The sequence below is a fragment of the Urtica dioica genome, chromosome 6 (assembly GCF_054948205.1).
Source record: "Urtica dioica subsp. dioica isolate 48M chromosome 6, U.dioica_male_clone48M_v1_H2, whole genome shotgun sequence".
NCBI lineage: Eukaryota > Viridiplantae > Streptophyta > Magnoliopsida > Rosales > Urticaceae > Urtica > Urtica dioica.
The window spans coordinates 2,785,348-2,808,195 of record NC_142761.1 but is presented as its reverse complement, the minus strand read 5'-3'; the positions used below and the strand labels follow the sequence as shown (position 1 = coordinate 2,808,195).

Here is a 22,848-nt window from a genome sequence, read left to right as displayed (position 1 = left end):
TTACATTGATCAACCAACAATAGATCGAAAGAAAAAAAAAGAAGTGAAAAACAATTTTATCATCGACTAAATTCTGTGCTTATTCTCGGATATACATTCATGTATGTTGATCATGATTCCATGACTAAACACTAATTTTTTTTTTCCAATGCTATAAAACAATAGGCATAAATCTCAAGCTGATTAAAAAAAAAACTGTGGTCTTCTGGTCTTAAGATGACCCTTCCAAGTAAAATATGGTCTTACCAAAGATATTGCATATAAACAGTACAAATTCATTGTAGCTTTTCTATATAAATAGAAAATATTGTACAAGCAAAGATATTGCATATAATTTTTTTTTTTTTTCATTTATATTATTGCATCCAAAAACAGTTAGAAAAACACCCCTCGTCCTGTCAAACTCTGTACCAAATATTACAAATCTGCGAAACTATATTCAACCAAGGCATTTACAGAGAGAGCTGTGGTCAATCCTCAATCAGCGAGACAGTCAATTCTCTACAGATTTTCAACATGTCTAACCTGATTCAACATCAAGTTTACTTCAAAGGGTCTCGAGAAATTGAGCGAAACTGGGATATTTCGGCTCCCAGCCTAATTCCCGACGGGTTTTCGAGTTGTCTAATCTCTTCCCTAAAGGATCACTGGTTCCTGCACAGAAGACAAAAACTTGTAATATATTTGACATCGTTAAGAAGAAAATTCGGTTCCGATGTGTTGCTCAATCCGTCCCCGAAAAAAAATAAGTAAATAAATAAATAAGTATTACCCGTAAATGAATCGAACTTTTTATCAAACTTCCCACTCTCATTAACCAAGTCCATTACTTCTTGCCTGAAAAATAAAAATTCGACTACGTGAGAGAAAGAATAGGGAAAAGAAATCCATGGTATAAATCAACGATTGGGCTGTAAAAAATATCTGTTCTCCAATATCTGCAAGACCTCGAGAGAGGGTGATTATCGCAGCCCAAGAAAACTTGGCCCCGAAGTTTTTTCTTCAAGATAGTAACTGACAGCGAAGCAGCGTCCTGTACAGAAGATGAACACAAAGTACAAATTCATCAATATCACGCTCTAAGTATAATTGAAAAAAAAGGGTTCATAAAAATACAAAGAATGAAAGTACTTACCTCATAATGAATAAGGTTCAGAATGTGATCTGGACGAATATCCACGGTGCCTTTATGTAACCAATACGTATGTGCACCTCTGTCTGCTTTGTAAGCTCGTCATTAAGGTCCGCTTGGAGATCAAAAAACACTATTTTCTATTCCACGTAGTGTTTGGAAAACAGGATTTCACAAAAAAGGATATGTAAAGCCCGGCCAATCTGACGACACAGCCTCCGAACTCCAAAACTACACTTTCCGCTTTGAGAAGAATGTCCGTCCTAGGACTTCTTCCGATTGGGACTGTCGGAGTGTCCTAAATACAGAAACACCTGAACGTTAATCCCATGAAAAGAGAAAAATACACTCCTACAAGCAGTAACAGAGCCAGAATTTGATAAGATATAATATTAGAGAAAAAATTTCCCGGGGGGAGTCGCAAATATGAAAAGAAAAAAAAATCATATAATTTATGGCTAAAAAAAATGGGTCCATCAGGTATATAGCCATATTTATAGTTTCACATTGCTATATAGCCAACGTTTCTTAAATCTTAGGTAAATAGTCACGTTCATGTATTTACACGTGTAAATTGACGTAAATACCCCGTCCTTTTATGATTATTTACCTAAGATTTACGGAACGTTGGCTATATAGCAATCTCAAACGTTTTAGTTGGCTTGTTACCTAATTTCTTGAAAAAATATCAGGGGCTGCCTACAAGCAGTGACAAAGCCAGAATTTGATAAGATATAATATTAGAGAAAAAAAAAATTCCCGGGAAGAGTCGCAAATATGAAAAGAAAAAAAAATCATATAATTTATGGCTGGAAAAAAAAAATCAGGGGCTGCCTATGAGTTATCTTTAAACCGGCTCAGAAATAACAATGGGAAACAAAGATAAGCCAACGCTGAGTGAAAAGTCATGAACTACTTCTCTCATTACCAATTGATTTTCAGAAGAAACTCTATGATACTTAACCAAGCCCTCACAGCCCGAAAGCAGGAACCACCGTGGATGATAAGGATCCCGGATCATAAAGCTAACGGGACTTAAATAAAGGTTTATAAGGTCATCGGTTACTCTTGTCATTCTCGATTTCTTTTGAGCTAGAACCCCGTGATACTTAACACTGAGATACAGAACATCATTTCAATGGTTTACATCAGTGGCGATGATATTCTTACTCCATCGCCGGTAAGAGAAATTTAATAAATTACCAATGACATTCATGGCTACCATTTTCAAGCCATGGAAACTAACTAGGACGTTATAAATCTATACACTTAAATCTGTATGGCGAAACATCTACCTCGTCGCACTGTCCATTGTCGTAGCAATCGTACGGCGCAGAGCTCGAAGTAAACAAGAAAGACCCTTCGCCGTTCCAGCTCATAGCAGCTTCCCTATACATTCAAGAAGCAGACTCAACTAAGAAACCGATACGCTATTAAAAAAATAAAAAATAAAATAAATATATAAAAAAAAAAAAAAAAAAAACCACACACACACACACACACACAAAGGCATTGATTCATGAAGAACGGAAAAAAAAATATATACGATGGCCCAGAAATGTACCCTCATTACCTTCTTCTCATGTGATCGGAGAGTTACATAAAACTGAAGATATATTTCTGCTACACTGACAGTTATGGTTTGACAGCTTTCGTATTTTACAAAGAATCCATGAAGTTTTGCATCACAAACTCAAAATTTGACCAGCGACTCTACATTCTAATCTCGAGAAGTAAAATAATTCAACTACACTGGATTTTCAAAAAATAATAATAATTACAAGTAATCAATGTATTTATAGCTTTTAAGAGCAACTCCAATGCGTAAAGTGCCAAATTTTTACACATCCTAAAAAAAAAAAAAATTCTCTATTCACATCATTTATTCTAGCATCTTACAAAAAAATACTCCACAAACTAGTGACATTAAATTTTATTATTTTATTAATTTAAAAAAAAAATAGTGTGGGTATCGGTGCTAGAAAGTGACATCATTGCCATAATCAATACTACCCATAATGTTAAGTCATCCAAAAAAAAGGTGACGTGATATTGTCACTTCAGCAATAGAGCAACTTTAGTTGCTTGCTTTCGAGTTGCTCTTAATATCACAAACTCAAATAAATTTCTGACTAAATTTTCAAAAAAAAAAAACAGGTCAACTATTCTACATTCTAATCATGATTGATATACTATTCAACTATCTATGATCAAAAAAATGATTCAATTACCTCACATCTGCTGAATAATCTGGGGACCTAGATGGAGGGGCACAGAATATAACATAAGGAAATTTATGAGCGAAATCCGTAGAGTCCTTCAAAGACGGTTTGATTCCCATCTCAGTCAATTCTTCATGGTGATCAGTGGTCACGGTTTGCCCGTATATTTCACTCCCAGGATTCTCCTAATTATAATTTAATTTGATTAGTTTAATCGAACAATTGATTAACCAAAAATATTAAAAATCGCAATCACCTCTCGCCATTTCTGAGCCACCAAGCGTCCCAAAACCCCAGGACCAACTATGAGCAAGTCGGTCTCGCCCATCGACGAACCAGACGACGAAACCTTCGATTCTGAGCCGAAAAATAAACAAATCGAATAAAAAAAATATATATTTATTATCCAAATGAAGATAAGATATAAAATATGAAGTGCATTTCGGATTGACCTTGGAGAGAGAGCGAAGCCATTGTTGATATTGAGAACGAGCTCTTCTTGAACCTTCGGGGACCGAAATTGGGAGTTTTGAGGAAAGTCTTGTCGGTGACGTAACGGTGGTTTGAGAGGAAATGACCAAAAAGACCCTGAGGCCTGACGGTGACGGTTATTGAGGCGAAACAGAGAGTGCTTCCCATTTAATGTCTCCTTTTGGGATTTCCTTTGGAGAAGTTTTTGTTTTTCTTTCAGAGAATTAGAAGGACAGAGGACAGTGAGTGAGTCTTTCGTGGTAATGGTGTGTGTGCGCTTCATGGGACTGGCTATGGAAGTGTTCTGCTACGCCAATGGATGGTTAACACGTGGATGGGGGTTGATTGATTTTCCGGTAATTGCTGACTGAGAGCGTGGTACTTGTGGCCTTTTTGTCAATTTGTCGTTAAAAATGGCTATTCCAAATAAAAATACAAATAATAAAGACTTAGATTATAAAAATTAAGATCCACAAAAAAACAAAACTTCTTATTTAAGAATATGCTTCATAATATGTTGGCGCAATAATTTATATATTTTAAATTAGATGAAAAATATTTGATGATATATCCAAAAATATCTAAGTTTGAATAAAATAAATCTAAAATTTTCTGAATACATGTTCATAAATATCATGTCTATATATAATAATAACATGAAAATTGGATCACATGCACACCTACATATTTACAACAAGAACAATTAATGAATTATTAGTTTTTACTAACATGATGTAGATTGTATTTGAGGAGACCTTGCGAGATCTACGTTTATAGGGGAAAAAAAATCATATATCGAATCTAAGGTTCAGATCTAAGACATAAAATTTAAAATCAATTTGATCAAAGATCTATTACAAAAGTCAGATTCATGTCTGAAATATTAAAACATAACACTTATGAGAAATTAAAAACAATAAGAAAAACAAGGATTGGAGACGCTCGTTTAATGTTGGTGTGCATGACGTAGACGGGGTGATGGCGATGTCTTTGAGCTCCCAACGACCGCGAAGACTGGAGATCTTCATATGACGATATAAACTTGACAGAAGATAAAAAAAACAAAAAAACAAAAATTACTTTAGATGAGAGCTCTCTGATGAATATGACACATGGAGTTTCATACCAAAAGAGGAGGCGGCACTGGAATTTTAAGTCCTAATAAATTTGTTGGGTGGGAAAAAACGAGTGACTAATGTTTTCTCATACTTGTTAACATCACTTAAATTGATGGCCTTTGAAAATTTGTTAAATCATGGGTAAAAATAATCATAAAATTGATTCTCATTACATCTCACGTTTTTTTAGTCGTGTTGTTTAAGTATCGTGGGGTTTCGTCTTCAAATAAATTGACGATTAGAAAAAACAACTCATGATTTTTTTATAAAGAGCACAAATGATACATCTCCAGCTGATGTGAGATTTCTCGATACACCCCCTCGCATTCATGGTTGAACAATTGGGCATGAAATTTGAAAAAACGTGTGGCCCAGCATCGATAACATGTTTAACTTGGATACCATGTAAAATTATCATGGGATCCATCTTCAAAATTAATTGGCAATGAAGATAGTAGTATATTACATTTATAAGAAGCATAAAAGGTACATCATTCCTCGATGTGGGACTTTTTGATTTTTGTTGTTTTGAAAGGTGGAGAGTTGGTTGAAGGTGTTCTCAACTTCGATCTTCGATTTATGCTAGAGTTCTCCAAAATAATAATTGGTTTTGTTCACTTCATACACCCAAATCAAGCATGAAAAGAAGTCAAGATCCCTTAACTAATTTTGATGAACCATGTCCAAAAAAATTATGGCTTCTATATTGTCATCATTTCAACGAAAATAAACAGAAAATTCTAATGAATATTTATTTTCCTTTTTTGGTTGCGCCATAATCATTGCACAAGTTTTGCTAATCCTTGAAATTTGATGGTTAAGACGGATTAAGAAAATGAGTAAAAAAAAATATGCCTCCATGAGCCAATGCATATTTGCCAACGATATAAGGAGTGAAGGACATCATTAGCTTAAAAGTCATTAAAACTATAATTGATAGACTAGGAATATTAAGGTAACTATTCAGGGGCGGACCCAGGGTGGGGGTTGGAACTTTTTGGAAAATTTCCGTAAATACATCATTTTTAGTATAATAATTTATTAAATACCTCAAATTTTATAAAACTACATAACTACCTCATTTATTTTATAAATTCCACAAATATTTTATTTGATTTGATTTGATTTTAAAATAATTTTGCCTATTATTGTAGATCACTAATAAATATTAATAAAATTTAAAAAAAAATGTAGAAAAAAATACTAATTTATGGAATCACTTGGTTTGTTGTAGTTTGTTTATTACATGGTTATCTTATTCTCTCGAGTAATCCAACTTTTTATTTTTTATTTAAATAGTATTTTTGAGCTAATCAGTATATGGATGTATATGAGTATAGTGCATTGCATTTAAAGATAAATTTTGAATATAAATTAGTGTATACAAAGATTTTTTTCTTTTAATTATTTTGACTCGTGTTGAAGAATTTTGCTTTCAAATTAATTTAGTATTTAGAGATAATTTAAATATATATTTAGGGATCTACTTAGTATTCTTTTGATTGATTACATAATATTTTCCAAAATTTCTGCACCTGCCACAACTTTTTCCTTATACTTTTTTTTTAATATAAAATCAAGTCATTTTATATTTTGATTTAATTAAATGAAAGATACATTTTGATGTATATATATATATATATATATATATATACAGGCACGAAGCCACATGCAAGTGAGGGGGGGCTATAGCCCCCCCTCAATTTTTTTTTCTTTGTATTTTTTGCCCATTTTTATTTTATTTTTACATTTTTTTACCCTCAAAATTTGCAAATTAGCCCCCCCTGAATTTTTTCTTGCAAATTAGCCCCCCCTAACCTAGATTTCTGGCTTCGTCCCTGTATATATATATATATATATATATATATATATATATATATATATATATATATATATATATATATATTATGAATTTAATTTAGATATTTTACACAATTTATTTATTTTCGGTCATCTTCAACTTCAATTCCTGGTTCCATCTTGTAACTATTAATCTTCTTATTTATATTGCAATAGTTGCTATCTCTACCGGAAAACACAAGTAAATATGTAAATGAAATTTTCTCCATTACGCAATGATTGCGTAGACAATAAACCACAATAGATACATAGTTAAAAAAAAAAAAACTCAATTTTATACGTGGGTTACTCTAAGTGGTGATCAATTAATTGTCTCAACAAAGGTGGTCTTATAATAACTTGTTTATCTAATTAACACTGTATATACAGATAAACATTAAAAACCCGACAAAACAGTTATAGAAGACGATTATGCAAACTGTACCAACTTAGAAATTAGAACACGTCTAATACCTACTTCAATACGTTGAAAGAGAATAAAATAAATAATATATGGTCATAGTATGTTCACCTACCTTAACTACCTTGATCTTGAGTCATTGCATTCAATATTTTCATCTTCTTATTCCTAAATTATACTAACTCTTTTTATTAAAGACGATGCGATTATCTAGCAATTTTTAAGTTTCAGTTTAGTAAAATAGTCAACTTTTAAAGTTGTTTTTCAAAATAAAGGCAAAGTAGTCAAAAATTTGAAAACCCCAAAAAAATACCCATAAATTGTAAAATTATCCCTCGACCAAAAACCTTAACACGTTCGAAATTGTTGTTCGATCGTCGTTGTCATCTCGAAATTTCAAATCTCGGAGCTTGTGCGTGCCTACTCACTCCGATACGTCCAATTCGCCACCACAATCGTAAAATCCTCTCTCGACCAAAAACCCTAAAACGTTCGACATTGTTGTTCGATCACCGTCGTCATCTCCGTCGAACGTCGTCGTCATCTTCGTCGAACGCCGTTGCCATCTCGAAATTTCAGATCTCGGAGCTCGCAAATGCCTACTCATGATCCACGACAGAGGGAGAGGATAGGGTTCGCCGTCGACGACATTAAAGACATAACTCCAATCGAGAGCAAAATCGCGGAGGAGACGAAAACGGTCGAGGAGTAGAAATCTAAGGTTATGGTTTTGTGGCTATGTGATTCTTCCAAAGGAGAGAGCCTCCGCGACTTTTGACTTGGTTTAGGGCTGGATCGAGTCTGAGATCAAAGGTTAGCATCGATCGTCATCATCGCCGTCATCACTGTCTTCTTCTTCTCCTTCTTTTTCTTTCGTTTCCTATTTGAGTGTTTTTGTTATCGAACAGTGGATTAACATTGTTTAAAGCAGTATTAAATATTTTTCGACACTTAAATATTTTGACACTTCGTTGCCTTCAAACTTAAATTTTAGATAAGTCTGTTAAGTAGATTAAATTTTTTGAAGACACAATTAAATTTTTTGAAATCATGTACCTCGACTAAAATTATGTTACTTTTTTGTGTGTTTCGAAACTGGATTAATAAAATTGAAGGGATTATTAAATTTTTTGAATATTTGTTGGTTAGTTTTGACGATAGAATTGATAGGTGCGTTAATCATGCGTAAAACTCCTATTTCCCGAACCAAAACCGACGAGTCCTCAAGTATTTTAATGATTTTTAGTAGATTTTTGAGTAATTTCAGGTTCATAGGAGCATTAGAGCGTCTACAATCAATTTAGTTGAAAGAGGACGGGATTTAGAGACAAAACGGTCAAAAGGGTGTAAAAAAGAGATGAGCAAGAAAATTGGCGATCACGCGCGCCGCGCGAATCCCCTCGCGCGCCGCGGGAAGCTAGAATGCGAGACCGCGCGCCGCGTGCCTCTAGTCGCGCGCCGCGCATACGGGGACACAAACCGGGAAATTGCACAGAGTCTTATGCGTGGAGCGCGCATAACCGGGAGCCGGGTCCGCGCGCCGCGCGCCTCCGGATTACTGGAATAGGAAATTAACGTTTTTTGAAGATTTTTGACCCTTGGATTGAATTGAAAGGCTCAGATGACTCCGAAAAACACACATTCATGGCTAAAAACAACTCTTGTAACCTAATTAACTCATTCTAGTTTTGTTTTAGTTTTTTTTTTTACTTTTGGCTGCACTTTTTCTTTTTGAGAGCTTTTGTTTGGGAACGAAGTTGAGTCGACGATCCGACGAACAAGCAACCGTGAACTCCCGTTTTTAATAGTTTTTCCTTCTTTTCCTTACTCTCTATTACTCTTATTTCTCGTAATTATGATAGTTTCATTCTTCCAGTCATGAATCTCATAGTGTTTTTCTTATTTATGATTATGTTGATTATTGTTTTGATTATTATGTAGTTAACTATGGATTCCGTTAGAGGCTAGATTTTTAGCGGGGTTGCGATGTAGCCGGATTGAATTGAGTTAGGGGGTTTCGTTAGGGTGAAATTATGCTTTGAATTACTTAATTATTCATGCTTGTGTGGATGTGTTCTTAATGCGTTCTTTAGATTGCCCATCTTTAGGATTGTTTTTAGGAATTTTCTGTCACTCGAGAGAGGGCGAAAACTCATGCTCATAGTCCATGCTTCGTTTTGTTCTTAGGTTGCTAGACGGCTTAAGCTTAATGTGATCGTTTGAATTCTCGTGTTTATTGCTCGTGATTGTTTTAATAGAATTAGAGGCCGAGAGGATATATAATCCATCAATTGCGTAGGTTGCTAGATCACTCGAGAGAGGCTAGTAATATCGTAGGGAGAATGAGATTAGCGTGAGTGGAGTAGGCCAAGTTGTTGGAACCCGAACCCCCCGAGTCTTAATTTTCCGGTGAAGTCGTAACCCCAATTTTCTCTTATTAGAAGTTTCGTGTTCAATTTCCGTTGCAGTTTTTGTTAGTTTAATTGTAGTTAATTATAGCACCACACTCTTCAATACAGTGAAATCAATTTGCCTTAGGTTGTTTAATGTCGCTATAGTAACTAGGCTCTGTGGGATCGATATCCGTTACTTACGTAACATTATTACTTGTTCGATACGTCCACTTGCGTGCTAGCTATAAAAATAATCCAACAAGAATTAGTTTTGAAACTATTTGGTATATTTAAAATATAGTGGATTAAAATTTTGGATACCCAAATTAATTATTTTGAAATCTTGGAAAAACGAGTTCACCCAAACATTAAAGGTATATTAATATTTGTTAAACACTTAGTTTGAATTGGCTACTGTGAAAGAGGTTTCTCTCTCCTCTAACCCTCTCTGGTTTTTCTTCTCAGATCTAGATCTAGATCTAGTTTTTTCTCTCTCCCCTGGGGTTGATCTCGGCAGGGACTCCGGTCACTGCTGGGTGTCTTTCGGCCCCGGGGGAGAAGGTGCGACGGAAAGCTACCAGGGTTGAGAAGCAACAGCGAAGATTCGTGTCATGGTTGTGCGTTGCGGTGTGTTCTCGGCGACAGTGGTTGTGCTACGCGACTCTTCTCCGGCGACGACGTTGCGCGCCTCTCCGGCGACGGCGCTGCGTGGGTCTCCGGCGACGGCGCTGCGTGGCTCTCCGGCGACAGCGTTGCGTGGTTTTTCGGCGACGGGGACGGCGCTGTGTGGCTCTCCGACGACGGGGACGGCATTGTGTGGCTCTCCGGCGACGGCGACGGTGTTGCGTGTCTCCTCAGTGACATCAAGGGAGCGGCGTGGTTTTTCGGCGACGGGAGCAGAGTGGCGTGACTCATCGGTAACGCTGCTATGGTTTGGCTCCTTGGTGACGGGGACGGGGCTGCAGGGCTGCGACGGCGTGATGGCATGGCTGTTCCGCGGCGAGGACAGTGAGGCATGGCTTCTCGGTGTTCTGTACCCAACTCTGGTGGCTAGTTTTAATTTTATGTTGGTTTTTTTCAGTTTAAGAATAACTGCGAATGTTTTATTTGGTAGCAACATTTTGTTTGTTTTGTTTTGTTATGGAGTCGGATCAGCCGTCGTCCATTATCCCGACTTGGATTTCCTGTTAGATTTTGTTCTATAAAGGCTGAAGAGGCATCTTCTTCGTGGTCATCGGACCGAGGTTGAGTGGACCTCTCCATCAACCATTATTGGTTTGTTGAAAGAGCCATCTGTGTGCTCGAATATTGTGCTCATCGTTCTTCTTCTTGTCGGAAGCATGCACAAAACGTACGATTACCGGAACTTAGTGTTAGGTTCACTTTGACTTAGGTTTGAGGTGTTCCATGTATTAAGTTGTTATTCTCCTGTATGGATGGTTTTTTACCCAATTTTTAATGGAAACTCCGTGTTATTCAAAAAAAAAAAGTTTGAATTGGCTACTTTGTGAAAAAAAAAAAAAAAAATACTTCTGTTAATCATACGGAATTATTATCTTATATACAAAATGAGATTGTTTAAGGTGCTATGTTCTCACCGCTAAAACTTTAAACAAGCTCGAACCTGATGAGATCACGAATTCACTTAGAAAGTAAATTTGTATCCCAATTTATTTTAGTTTGGTCCTTTAGTTGGCGTGAGGTGGAAATTGTTTGTGACTAGAGAAACGAACATATTACGTTAAAATTCTAATTAAAAAGCATAGTTATTTATCTTGATTACAAATAATTCAAGGCAAGAGTAAGGTTGAAACAACTTTCTTTGATGCAGTAATTAAAGATATGTTTTTTTGTCAAAAGATTTTTGGAGACTCGACCTGATCCAATCTAGATTATTTTGTAGGCACATAACACGGCATATGGTCACTTGAGATCTCATGTGTTAAAATTTTAGTATAAATATCCAATATTTAAGAAAATAAGACGACACTTATACACCATATTATATGAGACATAGACATAAGTTATATTCTTAATATTTGAATAATTTATTTATTATTTAGTTGAAGATTAAATATATAGTTTCCTCTAATATTATTCATGAATAAATAAAGATGCCATTATACATTCATGAAATAAAATGAAGCTGTCATATTCGGACAATGATAATATCTTTGTACAATATAGTACACAATATCTTAGTGCAAATAATTTGCGTTGAAAGCTCGACACACACGCACACTTGATGTCACTCATAATTGCATGCAACGTACAAAACAATTCATTGTTGCCAAAAATTCTTTTTAGTGTCTTTCTTTCATCGGTCATTTTTTTACAAATGAAATTGGTTTCCACTTAGTTTACGCAAATATTATTAGATAAACGTGCTTGACAAATGATGTTGTCTTTTGGGTACGTTGCTTTTATCAAATCAAATAGAAAATAAAAATAAAAAATCTACATATATAACCTATTAGACTCACAATAAATTAATTAATTAATTAAAAAATAAATTAAATTTACTCTTTAATTAATTAATTTACTGCGAACTGAACTATTTTTTAATAAAATAAAACTTGCGCTGTTTTTTAAAAGGAGGGTAGACTATTGAATTACTGATTTAATTGCCCATATTCTTTGACCTTCGGATACACATGTAGTGCAGTTTGTTAATCTAACTCTTACAAAAATACCAAGGAGGTTTAATAAAGATTAGTTGCAACTTTTGAAAGGTTGTGGACGATTTGTATGATAGTTTAATTTTAGAGAAATGAAATGTGAACCGGAAATGAAAATGCCGATAAAATTAAAAAAAAAATTGAAATTTCGATCGTGGCGGAATCATCGCTTACAAATTAAAATGTCTATTATAAAAAAAATTACAAAAAATAGTATAAAAAATTACTAAAAACAAGTTTTCAAAATTTTGGATGTTCACTGAAGAGTATATACAGATTAAATACATTTTTAGATACAAATACATGTTAGAACCATGTAAATTTATTTGCAAACAAGAGATCCACAATTTTGTATGTTAGTTATTACAATTGTCATAAAAATTACTAAATCACACGAATGATTAAAATCTACAAAAAAAAAAAAAAATATTGCTCTTTCTCAGATTTTCTCCGATTTGTTGCCGCATTTCTCTGGATCATATGCTCTTATGCCAGTTTCTTTTTGTCATACAAGAGTAGTTCTTTGCAAGGATCGAAATACCGTTACCGTTATCGTTCCGAGCTTTCGAATTTACTGGTAACCCCCCGTACCGTAAAGGAATACCGGGGGAAGCAGGAAAAAAAAAGAAACCGGTACCGTTGAACTTACCGTTACCGTAGATAAATATTGTCAAATACCGTATTTACCGAGGGGAATTCAGAAAATAAATATTTAAAAAAACATACAAAGTACGTAGATTATATAATTATGTGAAAAAGATTTAATTGTAATAAAAATTAATGATTATTTTGCAAAATTAACAAAATCTTTGTTATTTAGCAAAACACAAATTTGCTCATGACCAACCCAAATTAATTGGGCCCATGGGCCAAAGACATAAAACAAAAACTAAACCTAGTTGCTACCTACTCTCTCCCCACGTTCAGACCTCCATCACCGCCTCACTCCCTCTCCCTCACTGAATGTCTCTCGCTCACACCCTCTCCTCTGCTCGCTCTCTCTCCAAGCCGATCGCGCCTGACCGTCACCACCACTCACTCCCTCTCGCCGCTCCCTAAGACTCTTCTCCTGCGCGAGCGCCGAGAGTCCGCCGCGCGAGCACCGAGCGCCTCGACCCCGATCGCGCGAGCTCCTCTCTCCTGTGCCGAGCGCCGAGCGCTAGACCCCGCACGCGCGCGCCTCCGCTGGTTCGCGCGACCATCCGCCGCCACTGCTCCCTCTCTCCCTCTCACCTGGTTTCTCCGAGCCGCGCTGACCCGACGCGAGCCGCGCTGACCCGGACCGGGAAGTGGGAACCGGGTTCCTACCCGGATCCCGGTCCGGTTCCCCCGGAACCACCGGAAACTTCCGGTTTTGGTGGTTCCGGTGCCGGGGAGCTCAAAAAAGGGGGAACTGGACCGGTTACCGTCCGGTTCCCCTGGGATTTAAATCCGCATCATGGTATCATTTTTCGTTAGGAAAGAAATTAAAATTACTTTGACTGAGGAGGAGTTCAGAGATTAAGGTAAAAAAATTAATAAACACACCACCAACCTAGCATTTTTTAATATCAAGAATTAGGGTGACGATAGCATATAGCTTTATAGCCAAAATGACAAACAAAAAAACCTATAGCTTAATGTTAATTTTGTCATAAAAATATACATATATATGATATAATAAATCAATATATTTTTTGTCTTTTAAAAGGTGGGGTGGCAGGTACCCCGTGCAAAAACATTCGCCTCTAATCGTGAATTCAATCCCAAAAATATAAAAGCTACCTTCATTATTGAATCTTAAAGAATTTAATTATATGAAAAAAATATATAAATATAAATTGTATTAATGTAAACAATTATACATAGGGAGAGAGGTATATAGCTTATTTAGATCTCTTATGTTAATTCTAGCCTAATTATTTAACGATTTAAAAAAAATAGTCAAAATTAAAACAAGATGCATGTGTCATACTAAAAATATAACCCAATTAAAACAAGACGCATATGTCATTATATTTTTAATATTTGAATAGTTAGACTATAATTTTAATCGAAGATAGTTATTTAGTTGTTTCATATTATTTCTTCTACATAAATATGTGATATAAGAATTAAATAAATAAAAATTGCATTAATAATCACTAGGGGTGGATTATTATTATTATTATTATTATTATTTACTTTTCATTCTAAAATTATATGATTTTTCATAGTGGTTCCATGTGATAAAAAAAAAAAAAAAACTTACACTTCCCTATATTTTTTTAAATTCTTTTTAGATATTCCCAAGTGTAAATTCCGACTCCATCACCCATTATGCTGTAAAGCATTTCTACAAGTTTTAATTATAAGCGAATTACATTGTCCAATATAAAACAAACAAAATAAGATTCGTTCAGATCTTCAAATCTCACCAAAGAGCAAACCAAGAAAACCCAATTTGGTCATCAAATCAATGGCCTCAACAAACTGAAAACGGACTAGTAGATGATTTGCATAAACCTTCTAGGCTATTTTTCATTTATTAATGATACTAAAAGCATAACCAAAATAAAATCAGTTTGTAGTCAATTTTACTATTTCTTGAACAAGCTCCTCTAACATTTAACAGATCATTGTCAATACAAATATTTGGTAAATGCCAGGTAAGCACATTCATAGTATTATAAACTCTCAACAATATGAGAAAGTATTGTATTGACCAACTAATTACAAAAACATAATAATAGAAAAGACAATAAAAAAGGAAAAGAAAAAGAAAACTTTGACTATACTATAGTAGTGAAATATATCAATGTCCTTTTGCTTTTAAATGAGTGTGGAGTTGAGACCCCACAATACTTCTTCTCACCCACCACGCCAATGAAACATCGCCAATGCTTATAATAATATCAGTAATAATCCATTTAGATTACCCATAATCTCTCTACCTTTAGTAAAGAATTAGCAATAATTCTTTGCCCTAATTTTTGTATCCTCGATCTTGAGTTTATGTGTGTGTATATATATATATATATATATGTTTATATACTTATACATATCTATATGTGCACAAAACATTCGATTAGAATGCCGTTATTGAGTATTTGTATTAGAGAACGAGAAGGAAAAAAAAAACAATTCCAATTACAATAAAAAAAAAAGAAGTAGTATTCGTTGAAAGACAACCTTCAGATCTCGTTTTGGTGGAGAAAGATCTATTATTTTCACTTTAATTTTCGTTTATTTTTCACCCATTAGCCTCATTTTCTACTCTTCACTGTTGCTTCGGATCCATGTTGATAACCTTGCCGAAATATCACTTGCTCTCTTCATTCTCCATCTTTGTTCTTTGGCAACTGTTTCTCTCGCTATCGTTGCTCCATGGTCGGGCCATCAAACTTCGGGCGTCCCAATCTTCAATGACATCGACGAGCCCAATGGTCTCATCCGCTCCACCTTCACCTCTGTGCAGAATCAGTGTTGGCTAGTAGTATTTCTCTGAGCCCTCGAGTGCTCGAGGAATTTATCGTCTGCGTGAACAATCATTGGACAATGCTATTTTTTCGATGTATGGCCATCTTTTTTTTTTTTTCAAGTTGATTTTAATTTTTGGTACTTTATGTTATTGTTGTGTTATGTTTTTTTTTCTATTATTGGAAACTGATTAATCGTTTCCATTATTTCAGTTCGGACTCATTGTTGGATTTTTGTTTATACATAATGAAAAATCATCTTCTTCATGGTTATCGGACCGCGATTGTTTGAGTTTTTTTAAGTTCCAATGAGTGCTCAAATTTAATGTGCTTTGTATTCTTTCTTTTATCGTGATAATGTACAACATGATCGAACTTAGTGTTAGATTCATTTGGACCTAACTTCACGTTGTGTCAAATATGTTATTCACCTCTATAAATAGATTTTTTTTTTTTATTGTAATTGAAAAAAAAAGTTTCGTGTGATAAAAAAAAAAAAAAAAAAAAAAAAAACTTCTGTTAGGATATGAGTAAATATGCATATTGACACACTAATGTAAGTAATAAATATGACCCAACTAAAAAGAAAGAATACTTCAATTTCGAATTTAACTATGTCACTCAAAGTATAATGTTGATAATTATGTTAGTAAATTTTGTTGGGTTAAATCTAGGCTCGATATAGATATAAGTTAGTTTCAAGTCTATTTAAGCTTAATTATAAAATGAACGTATAACTTTTAGAATTGTGTATGATATATTCGGAAAAAAAATTAGAAAAATTAAATTATAGCTAAACGGTTCAAAACAAAATCGAAAAAAGAGAAGAATAATAAATGACACAGGCTTCAGATGTGATATATTGCTTACTTAATTTTCTAAATTCTTTTCTCAAGTTATGACTTTAGTGATACTTTTAAATTTCATTTGACATGTGATTCCTATGGAAACTCAAATACTTTATTTAATTTAATGTCACTATGCATTAAAATTATTTAACATTTACCTTGTTAAAATCATGATTTTTTTTTTACTATGATTTCTTCAAACCCCATTTGTGCAAAAATAATAATAATAAATAACTAAATTCGTTGCTAAATAATTTTTTTAATTTTTTATTATTAGTGCCCACCAATTTGTGGGCAGCAAATAAACATCACTCTCCAAAATCATTGCTCTTCTCATACTTTTGTCTCACAAAAGCTAAAAAAGCCTTCAAAATCTTTGCTCTCTATCACTCTTCTTCATCTTTCGTTCATTCTTTTTCCCTCTATTTTCATTTATTTATATAAATATCAAGCAAGAGAAATATAGTTAGGGTTTCGTTCGAAGAGCAAAGCAAACAATAATTCTCCGATCAGAAGCTCAATTGGTCGAAATGTGGTGACGTATTCGCGGCGGAGATGAACGAAATGCGATCGGCGGCGAGCTCCGGCGAGACGAGATATCGATGACGAGGTGTTCACTTTTTTCTCGGAGTGTTTGGTTGGCGTGAAAATGGGCTGTGTGTTCGGGAAAAGCGGGAAGCCGGTAGAGAGGAGTCACGGCGGCGATGGAAGCAAAAATGAGGTCTCCGCCGCGAGAGAGGCCGTGGCTTCGGTGAGTCAGAACGGCGGTCACCGGAAAGTGAGCAATGATGAGGAGGTTGGAGAGCGAGAAGAGGAAGCTAGGGCAGCGAAGCCGAGAAGAAGATCTTCGAGGCCGAATCCGAGGCTGAGCAATCTGCCGAAGCACGTCCACGGCGAGCAAGTCGCCGCCGGATGGCCGTCGTGGCTCTCCGCCGTCGCCGGAGAAGCCATCAATGGCTGGACGCCTCGCCGCGCCGACTCCTTCGAGAAGCTCGATAAGGTACCAGGTTTTTTTTTCCTTGATTTTGGAAGTTTGAGATGAAAATGTAGGTGAAAATAGGTTGAGGTTTGCTGGCAAGAAATCAAAAGATTACAAATGGAGTTTGTTTGATTTGATGATGTGTTTCAGATTTTCAAATTTCTAATTCTGTCATTAGCTGTTATCAGTATGATTAGTAGTAGACTATACAAGCTGAATAGTCTCCGTTTCTAATTGACCGAGTTTGCTGTGCTGTTTGATTACCAGTCAATGACTTGGTCATTTTTTTGTCTTCTTCTTAATTTATTAAAATTATGTTGATCAGATTGGGCAAGGTACTTACAGCAATGTGTACAAAGCTAGGGATACTCTGACTGGTAAAATCGTGGCGTTAAAGAAAGTTAGGTTTGATAATTTGGAGCCGGAGAGTGTGAAGTTTATGGCTCGGGAGATTCTCATTTTGCGCCGTTTGGATCACCCAAACGTTGTGAAGTTGGAAGGTTTAGTTACTTCGAGGATGTCATGTAGTCTCTATTTGGTGTTCCAATATATGGAACACGATTTGGCGGGACTCGCCGCTAGCCCGGCGATTAAGTTCACCGAGTCTCAGGTATTGTCAAAGTTACGGCTTTTAATTCAACGGGGTTTTGCTCTCTGAGTTGTTTCACCGTATAATTTTTTTTTTTTTTTTTTTTTTATCTTTTGGATGCACAGGTGAAATGTTACATGCACCAGCTATTATCTGGGCTCGAACACTGTCACAACCGGCACGTGTTGCACCGCGATATCAAAGGGTCGAATCTTCTCATTGACAACGGCGGAGTCTTGAAGATTGCTGATTTTGGGCTGGCCTCGTTTTTCGATCCTTATAACAAGCAACCGATGACCAGTAGGGTTGTTACTCTGTGGTACAGACCCCCGGAGCTTCTTCTCGGCGCCACCGATTATAGTGTCGGCGTTGATCTGTGGAGCGCCGGCTGTATTCTGGCCGAGTTATTGGCGGGAAAGCCTATCATGCCCGGTAGAACAGAAGTGAGTTTCAATGGCACGCTCTTTTCATGGGCACAAACTCAGTAATATACATAAACTAAAACTATGTTTTTTTGGGTGTTATAGCTAAATAGCCAATTCAAACTAATGGTAGCAAAGGTTTGTCTGAAAATAGCGAAATAGCCAATATGTACAAATAATGTTCAAGTACCATGTGTCAATTTCTAATATTTTTTTTTAAACCTTGTCGATAAATTTTTGAAAGTGGTAAATTGCTTACATGGGTCAATAGTCATATTGACGGTGTAAAATAAATTTGGACAATGTAACTTTGGCTATTTTACTAAAAATTATGGTTATGTCGCAATGATCAACTAGTTTCGGATGACTATTTTGTATACTTTTTTTTTTTTTTTTTTTTCCATCTGATGATTAAATCTTTTTTTTTTTTTTTATTCAGGTGGAGCAGCTGCACAAGATTTTTAAGTTATGCGGCTCTCCTTCCGACGAGTACTGGAAAAAATCGAAATTGCCACACGCGACACTATTCAAGCCCCAACATTCGTACAAGCGGTGCGTATCTGAGACGTTCAAAGATTTTCCACCATCGTCGTTGCCGCTAATCGATACCCTTCTCGCGATCGACCCAGCGGAACGTCAGACTGCCACCGCTGCATTAAGTAGTGAGGTGAGACTCGTGTTTTAAATTGAACGCTATAATATCATTGCTGATTGTCTTTATATATGCATTGATACCACATAAGTCTCTTTGCGCCACCTCTTTTTCAGTTCTTTACCACCAAACCATATGCCTGTGAACCTTCCAGCCTTCCGAAATATCCTCCCAGCAAAGAGATGGACGCTAAACTACGTGATGAAGAAGCTAGAAGGTCATTACTCAAACTATATATATATTATTTTTTTTGCTTTGGTATTTGTCTTATGTAACAGATTAGATCATTGGGGTTGAAAATTTCCATGTTTGACTTAGTTGAGTCCTATTTTTAAATGTCATCACATTTGTATTGAAAAGTGCTAAGCAATTTTCTTGGACAATTTTACTTTCTTTATTTTTTTTCTGATAAAATAGAAATAAAATATTTTCTTGCCAAGACTAATCTGAAATCCTCTTTCGTGGCTCATGCTGTAGATTGAGAGCTGCTGGGAGAGCCAATGCAGACGGTGTGAAGAAATCTCGTACGCGGGACCGAGGTTTCAGAGCAATGGCCGCTCCAGAAGCCAATGCAGAGCTTCAAACCAATCTCGACGTGAGTCTCGCATCCAATTTGATTATAAATATTAATCTAACATCACAGATATTAACATCCAACATGGTCGTCAAACCAAAGATTTTCTAGCATTTTAGTCCTCTTCATAAAAAAAAAAAAAAAAATTGATGAAAAATCCTGATATGCTTAAACAGAGGCGGCGTCTAATAACACATGCGAATGCGAAGAGCAAAAGCGAGAAATTTCCACCGCCGCACCAAGACGGAGCCCTCGGGTACCCGTTGGGCTCGTCTCACCATATTGACCCGAGCTTTGACCCGCCCGATGTTCCTTTTAGCTCCACCAACTTCTCTTACTCCACAAAAGCCCCGATCCAAACTTGGTCCGGCCCATTGGTGGACTCCTCTGCCGGGACCCAGAGAAGGAAGAAGCACACCGGCGAGTCGAGATCGTCAAGAAAACGATGAAAAAGGAACCACTTCATTGCTTGGATCACAAGGAAAGAAAGTAAAAAAAAAAACGGCGGTTTGGTCGGTGGAAATCAAGCTCATCAATTTTGCGAGACGATTCATGAAAAGCTGCAAAAACAAAAAAAAAAAAGTTGCTGCTTATTTTCGAAACCCGGCTTTAGAAATCGCACCGCGAGGTAATATAATATTGTATCTCAGTTATATTAATTTTTTTTTTTTTTTTTCCCGAATTTCTTCTTACAGTCGTTACTATTTTTGTCCCTTGAGAATTGTTTCTTTACGCGATATGTATATTTTTTTTTTCGTTGCTTCGCTCGTTTCCTGTGTTAAAGAGAACTCTAATGTTTAGGTTTAGTTAAATTTTAAATAAACTTGTTCTTTTTTCCTACTTTATCCATCTTTATAATCGGGTACAGTTGTTTAAAACCTTATTATGAGCCGTGGGACCAAAGAATTGAGTCGTTGAATCTTCTCCAAGGCTTGTGTTTTGTTTGTTCATCTCAGGTGTTATAATATTATTACATGTTGCCACTGGTGGGTCGATATTGATTATTATGCCTACAAGCTATGATGTTTGATAGGAACCAAAGACTATAAACGAAAATTTTGCCTGATTAATTGGGGAATTTTGTGGGATAAGTAATAATACCGGGTTGTGTTTGTTTGCTCTAAAAATGATGAAATTGTGTGTCTTAAAGCATTGTCAAATTTAATTTAAAGTTTTTATTTATATGTTTTTCTTTTCAACTCGTCATGTGTGGGTCAGGAAACTTAGAGCGATCTTGAGAATATTTTAATAGTAGTAGATGGAGCATTTAATGATTCCTTTTCAATAAACTATTATATGGTTTGATTAGTTTGGGAATTTGAAATGAGATAACTGCACGAAATGAGAAATTTTGTAGATTATAGAATATAATTAATAAATGTTAATAGTCACACACATAATAGATGTGATAAAGTACTTGGTTTTCTAATTTAAAAGTCTTAATAGATATTTTCCAAAAGTGGAACGAGTGTGAATTGGACATGAATATTGTTATTGTTGATGTATTGTTAGTTTTTTTTCACATCTATTATCAAACATGCCGATAATAATTTTGTGATATATTTATAAGATAAACGTGACAAATATTTTAATACTATGTGTAAAAAAAAAAAAAAAACAATTTTGTTTTATTTAGTTTCTTAGTGAACAATGTTGCTTGGTCCTTCTGTCATTGGGCCCTCCAGCTCTCATTTTTATGTCAAACTTAGCCGAATCTGATAGCTGTATTGTATAGCCATTTGACGTAAACTAACCAACTTTTTGTAAATTTTCTATAAATAGTCGTCTCAACTTATTTACAGCACTCAAAAACACAAAAAATCCAAAATAAGCGGAAATATTTTTTGATATTTTTGTTTTTTTTAGTGCCGTAAATAAGTTGAAGTGATTATTTACAAAAAAATTACAAAAAGTTGGCTATTTAGTTATTCTAAGATTTTCGGTGACTTATTTGGCTAATTTTTTTGTAAAATATTTCAGAGAGTGTCTTACTTTTCATTCTTATTCTGAGAATACCTTATTTTTACAATTGTTTTCTTGTTGTTGATTTTTTTTTTCTATTTACAATTTAGATGAACTTTTTCTTAGTATTTTTCATTTTAATTCAAAATAACGTCAAAATCAGATGTTAATTAAAAAAATTGAAGTATTTATAGAATACTTGATGAAGTATTTAAGAAAGAGAAAATATCAACAATTTTCTCGTGTTTGATAGAAATGCGCGATTCATCTTTTTAGTTTCCAAAATAATCAGACATTTTTCTTCAGTTTAATATCGATGACACATACCTCTCCTAAAAATATGTTATATTCGCAAATATCACTATTTTTTGTTTATTTTTCACAAAAAAAAAAAAAAAAATTGAACTCTCCAAAATACTCTTAATGAAATAACTCTTTATTATCTATTTTATATGTATAAAAAATTAAATCAAAATCTTTTGATTTTTTTTAATAAAATAGTAAATAAATATTTATTTTATTAAAGGCATATTGGGGGAGTTCAATTTTTTATTTGTAAGAAAATAAACGAAAATAATGGTATTTATGATATAACATATTTTTAGGGAATGTATGTGTCATTTACATTAAACTGAATGGAGATGTCTAAAACTTATGAAAACTGAGTAGATAAATCACGCATTTTGATTAAACACGGGGATATTGTTGATATTTTCCCTTTAAAAATTCAACATCTCCAAAAATGAAACGAGGTATTTGTGCGTTTTGAACAACCACCAAAGCCGTTCTCCAAATTATAATTGAGATGCATTGATCCGGAAAACAGGTGGTCGACAATAATTTTTATATATGTCAGTGGGTAATTTATCTTATTTTTTCAGCTATAAAATTCTAGTACTTATTGTTGATGTCAGATTCGGTCTCTCAATAATCACGAGAACTATATATCATATATAGTGTTTCGATTTATTTACATTTAAGTAGATCTCAAGAATTCGTCATATAAGAATTGAATAAAACTAATTATAGCGAAATAATAAAGAAGAAACGAACATATATAAATAACGAATCAGAAAAAATGCTTTTATTGAAGACCGATTAAGTGAGTACA

The 22,848-nt window shown here is 34.8% G+C and overlaps 2 protein-coding genes across 2 annotated transcripts; one reads left to right on the top strand and one right to left on the bottom strand.

Moving 5' to 3' along the window:
* Window positions 1–242: 242 nt before the first annotated feature.
* On the bottom strand, window positions 243–4,063 carry EMB2799 (NAD(P)-binding Rossmann-fold superfamily protein). The gene is made up of 9 exons (XM_089616398.1): window positions 3,807–4,063; window positions 3,611–3,711; window positions 3,364–3,539; window positions 2,428–2,521; window positions 1,298–1,430; window positions 1,136–1,218; window positions 948–1,033; window positions 773–837; window positions 243–654 (listed from the first exon to the last, which is right to left on the bottom strand). The coding sequence occupies exons 1-9, from the start codon at window positions 3,991–3,993 to the stop codon at window positions 548–550; spliced, it is 1,032 nt and encodes a 343-aa protein (XP_089472524.1). The 5' UTR covers window positions 3,994–4,063; the 3' UTR covers window positions 243–547.
* Window positions 4,064–16,891: 12,828 nt separating this feature from the next.
* On the top strand, window positions 16,892–20,883 carry LOC149392895 (putative serine/threonine-protein kinase At1g54610). The gene is made up of 7 exons (XM_089616780.1): window positions 16,892–17,559; window positions 17,864–18,148; window positions 18,253–18,570; window positions 18,989–19,216; window positions 19,318–19,418; window positions 19,679–19,796; window positions 19,952–20,883. Exons 1-7 carry the CDS (start codon window positions 17,209–17,211, stop codon window positions 20,222–20,224), a joined length of 1,674 nt encoding a protein of 557 aa, XP_089472906.1. The 5' UTR covers window positions 16,892–17,208; the 3' UTR covers window positions 20,225–20,883.
* Window positions 20,884–22,848: the final 1,965 nt, after the last annotated feature.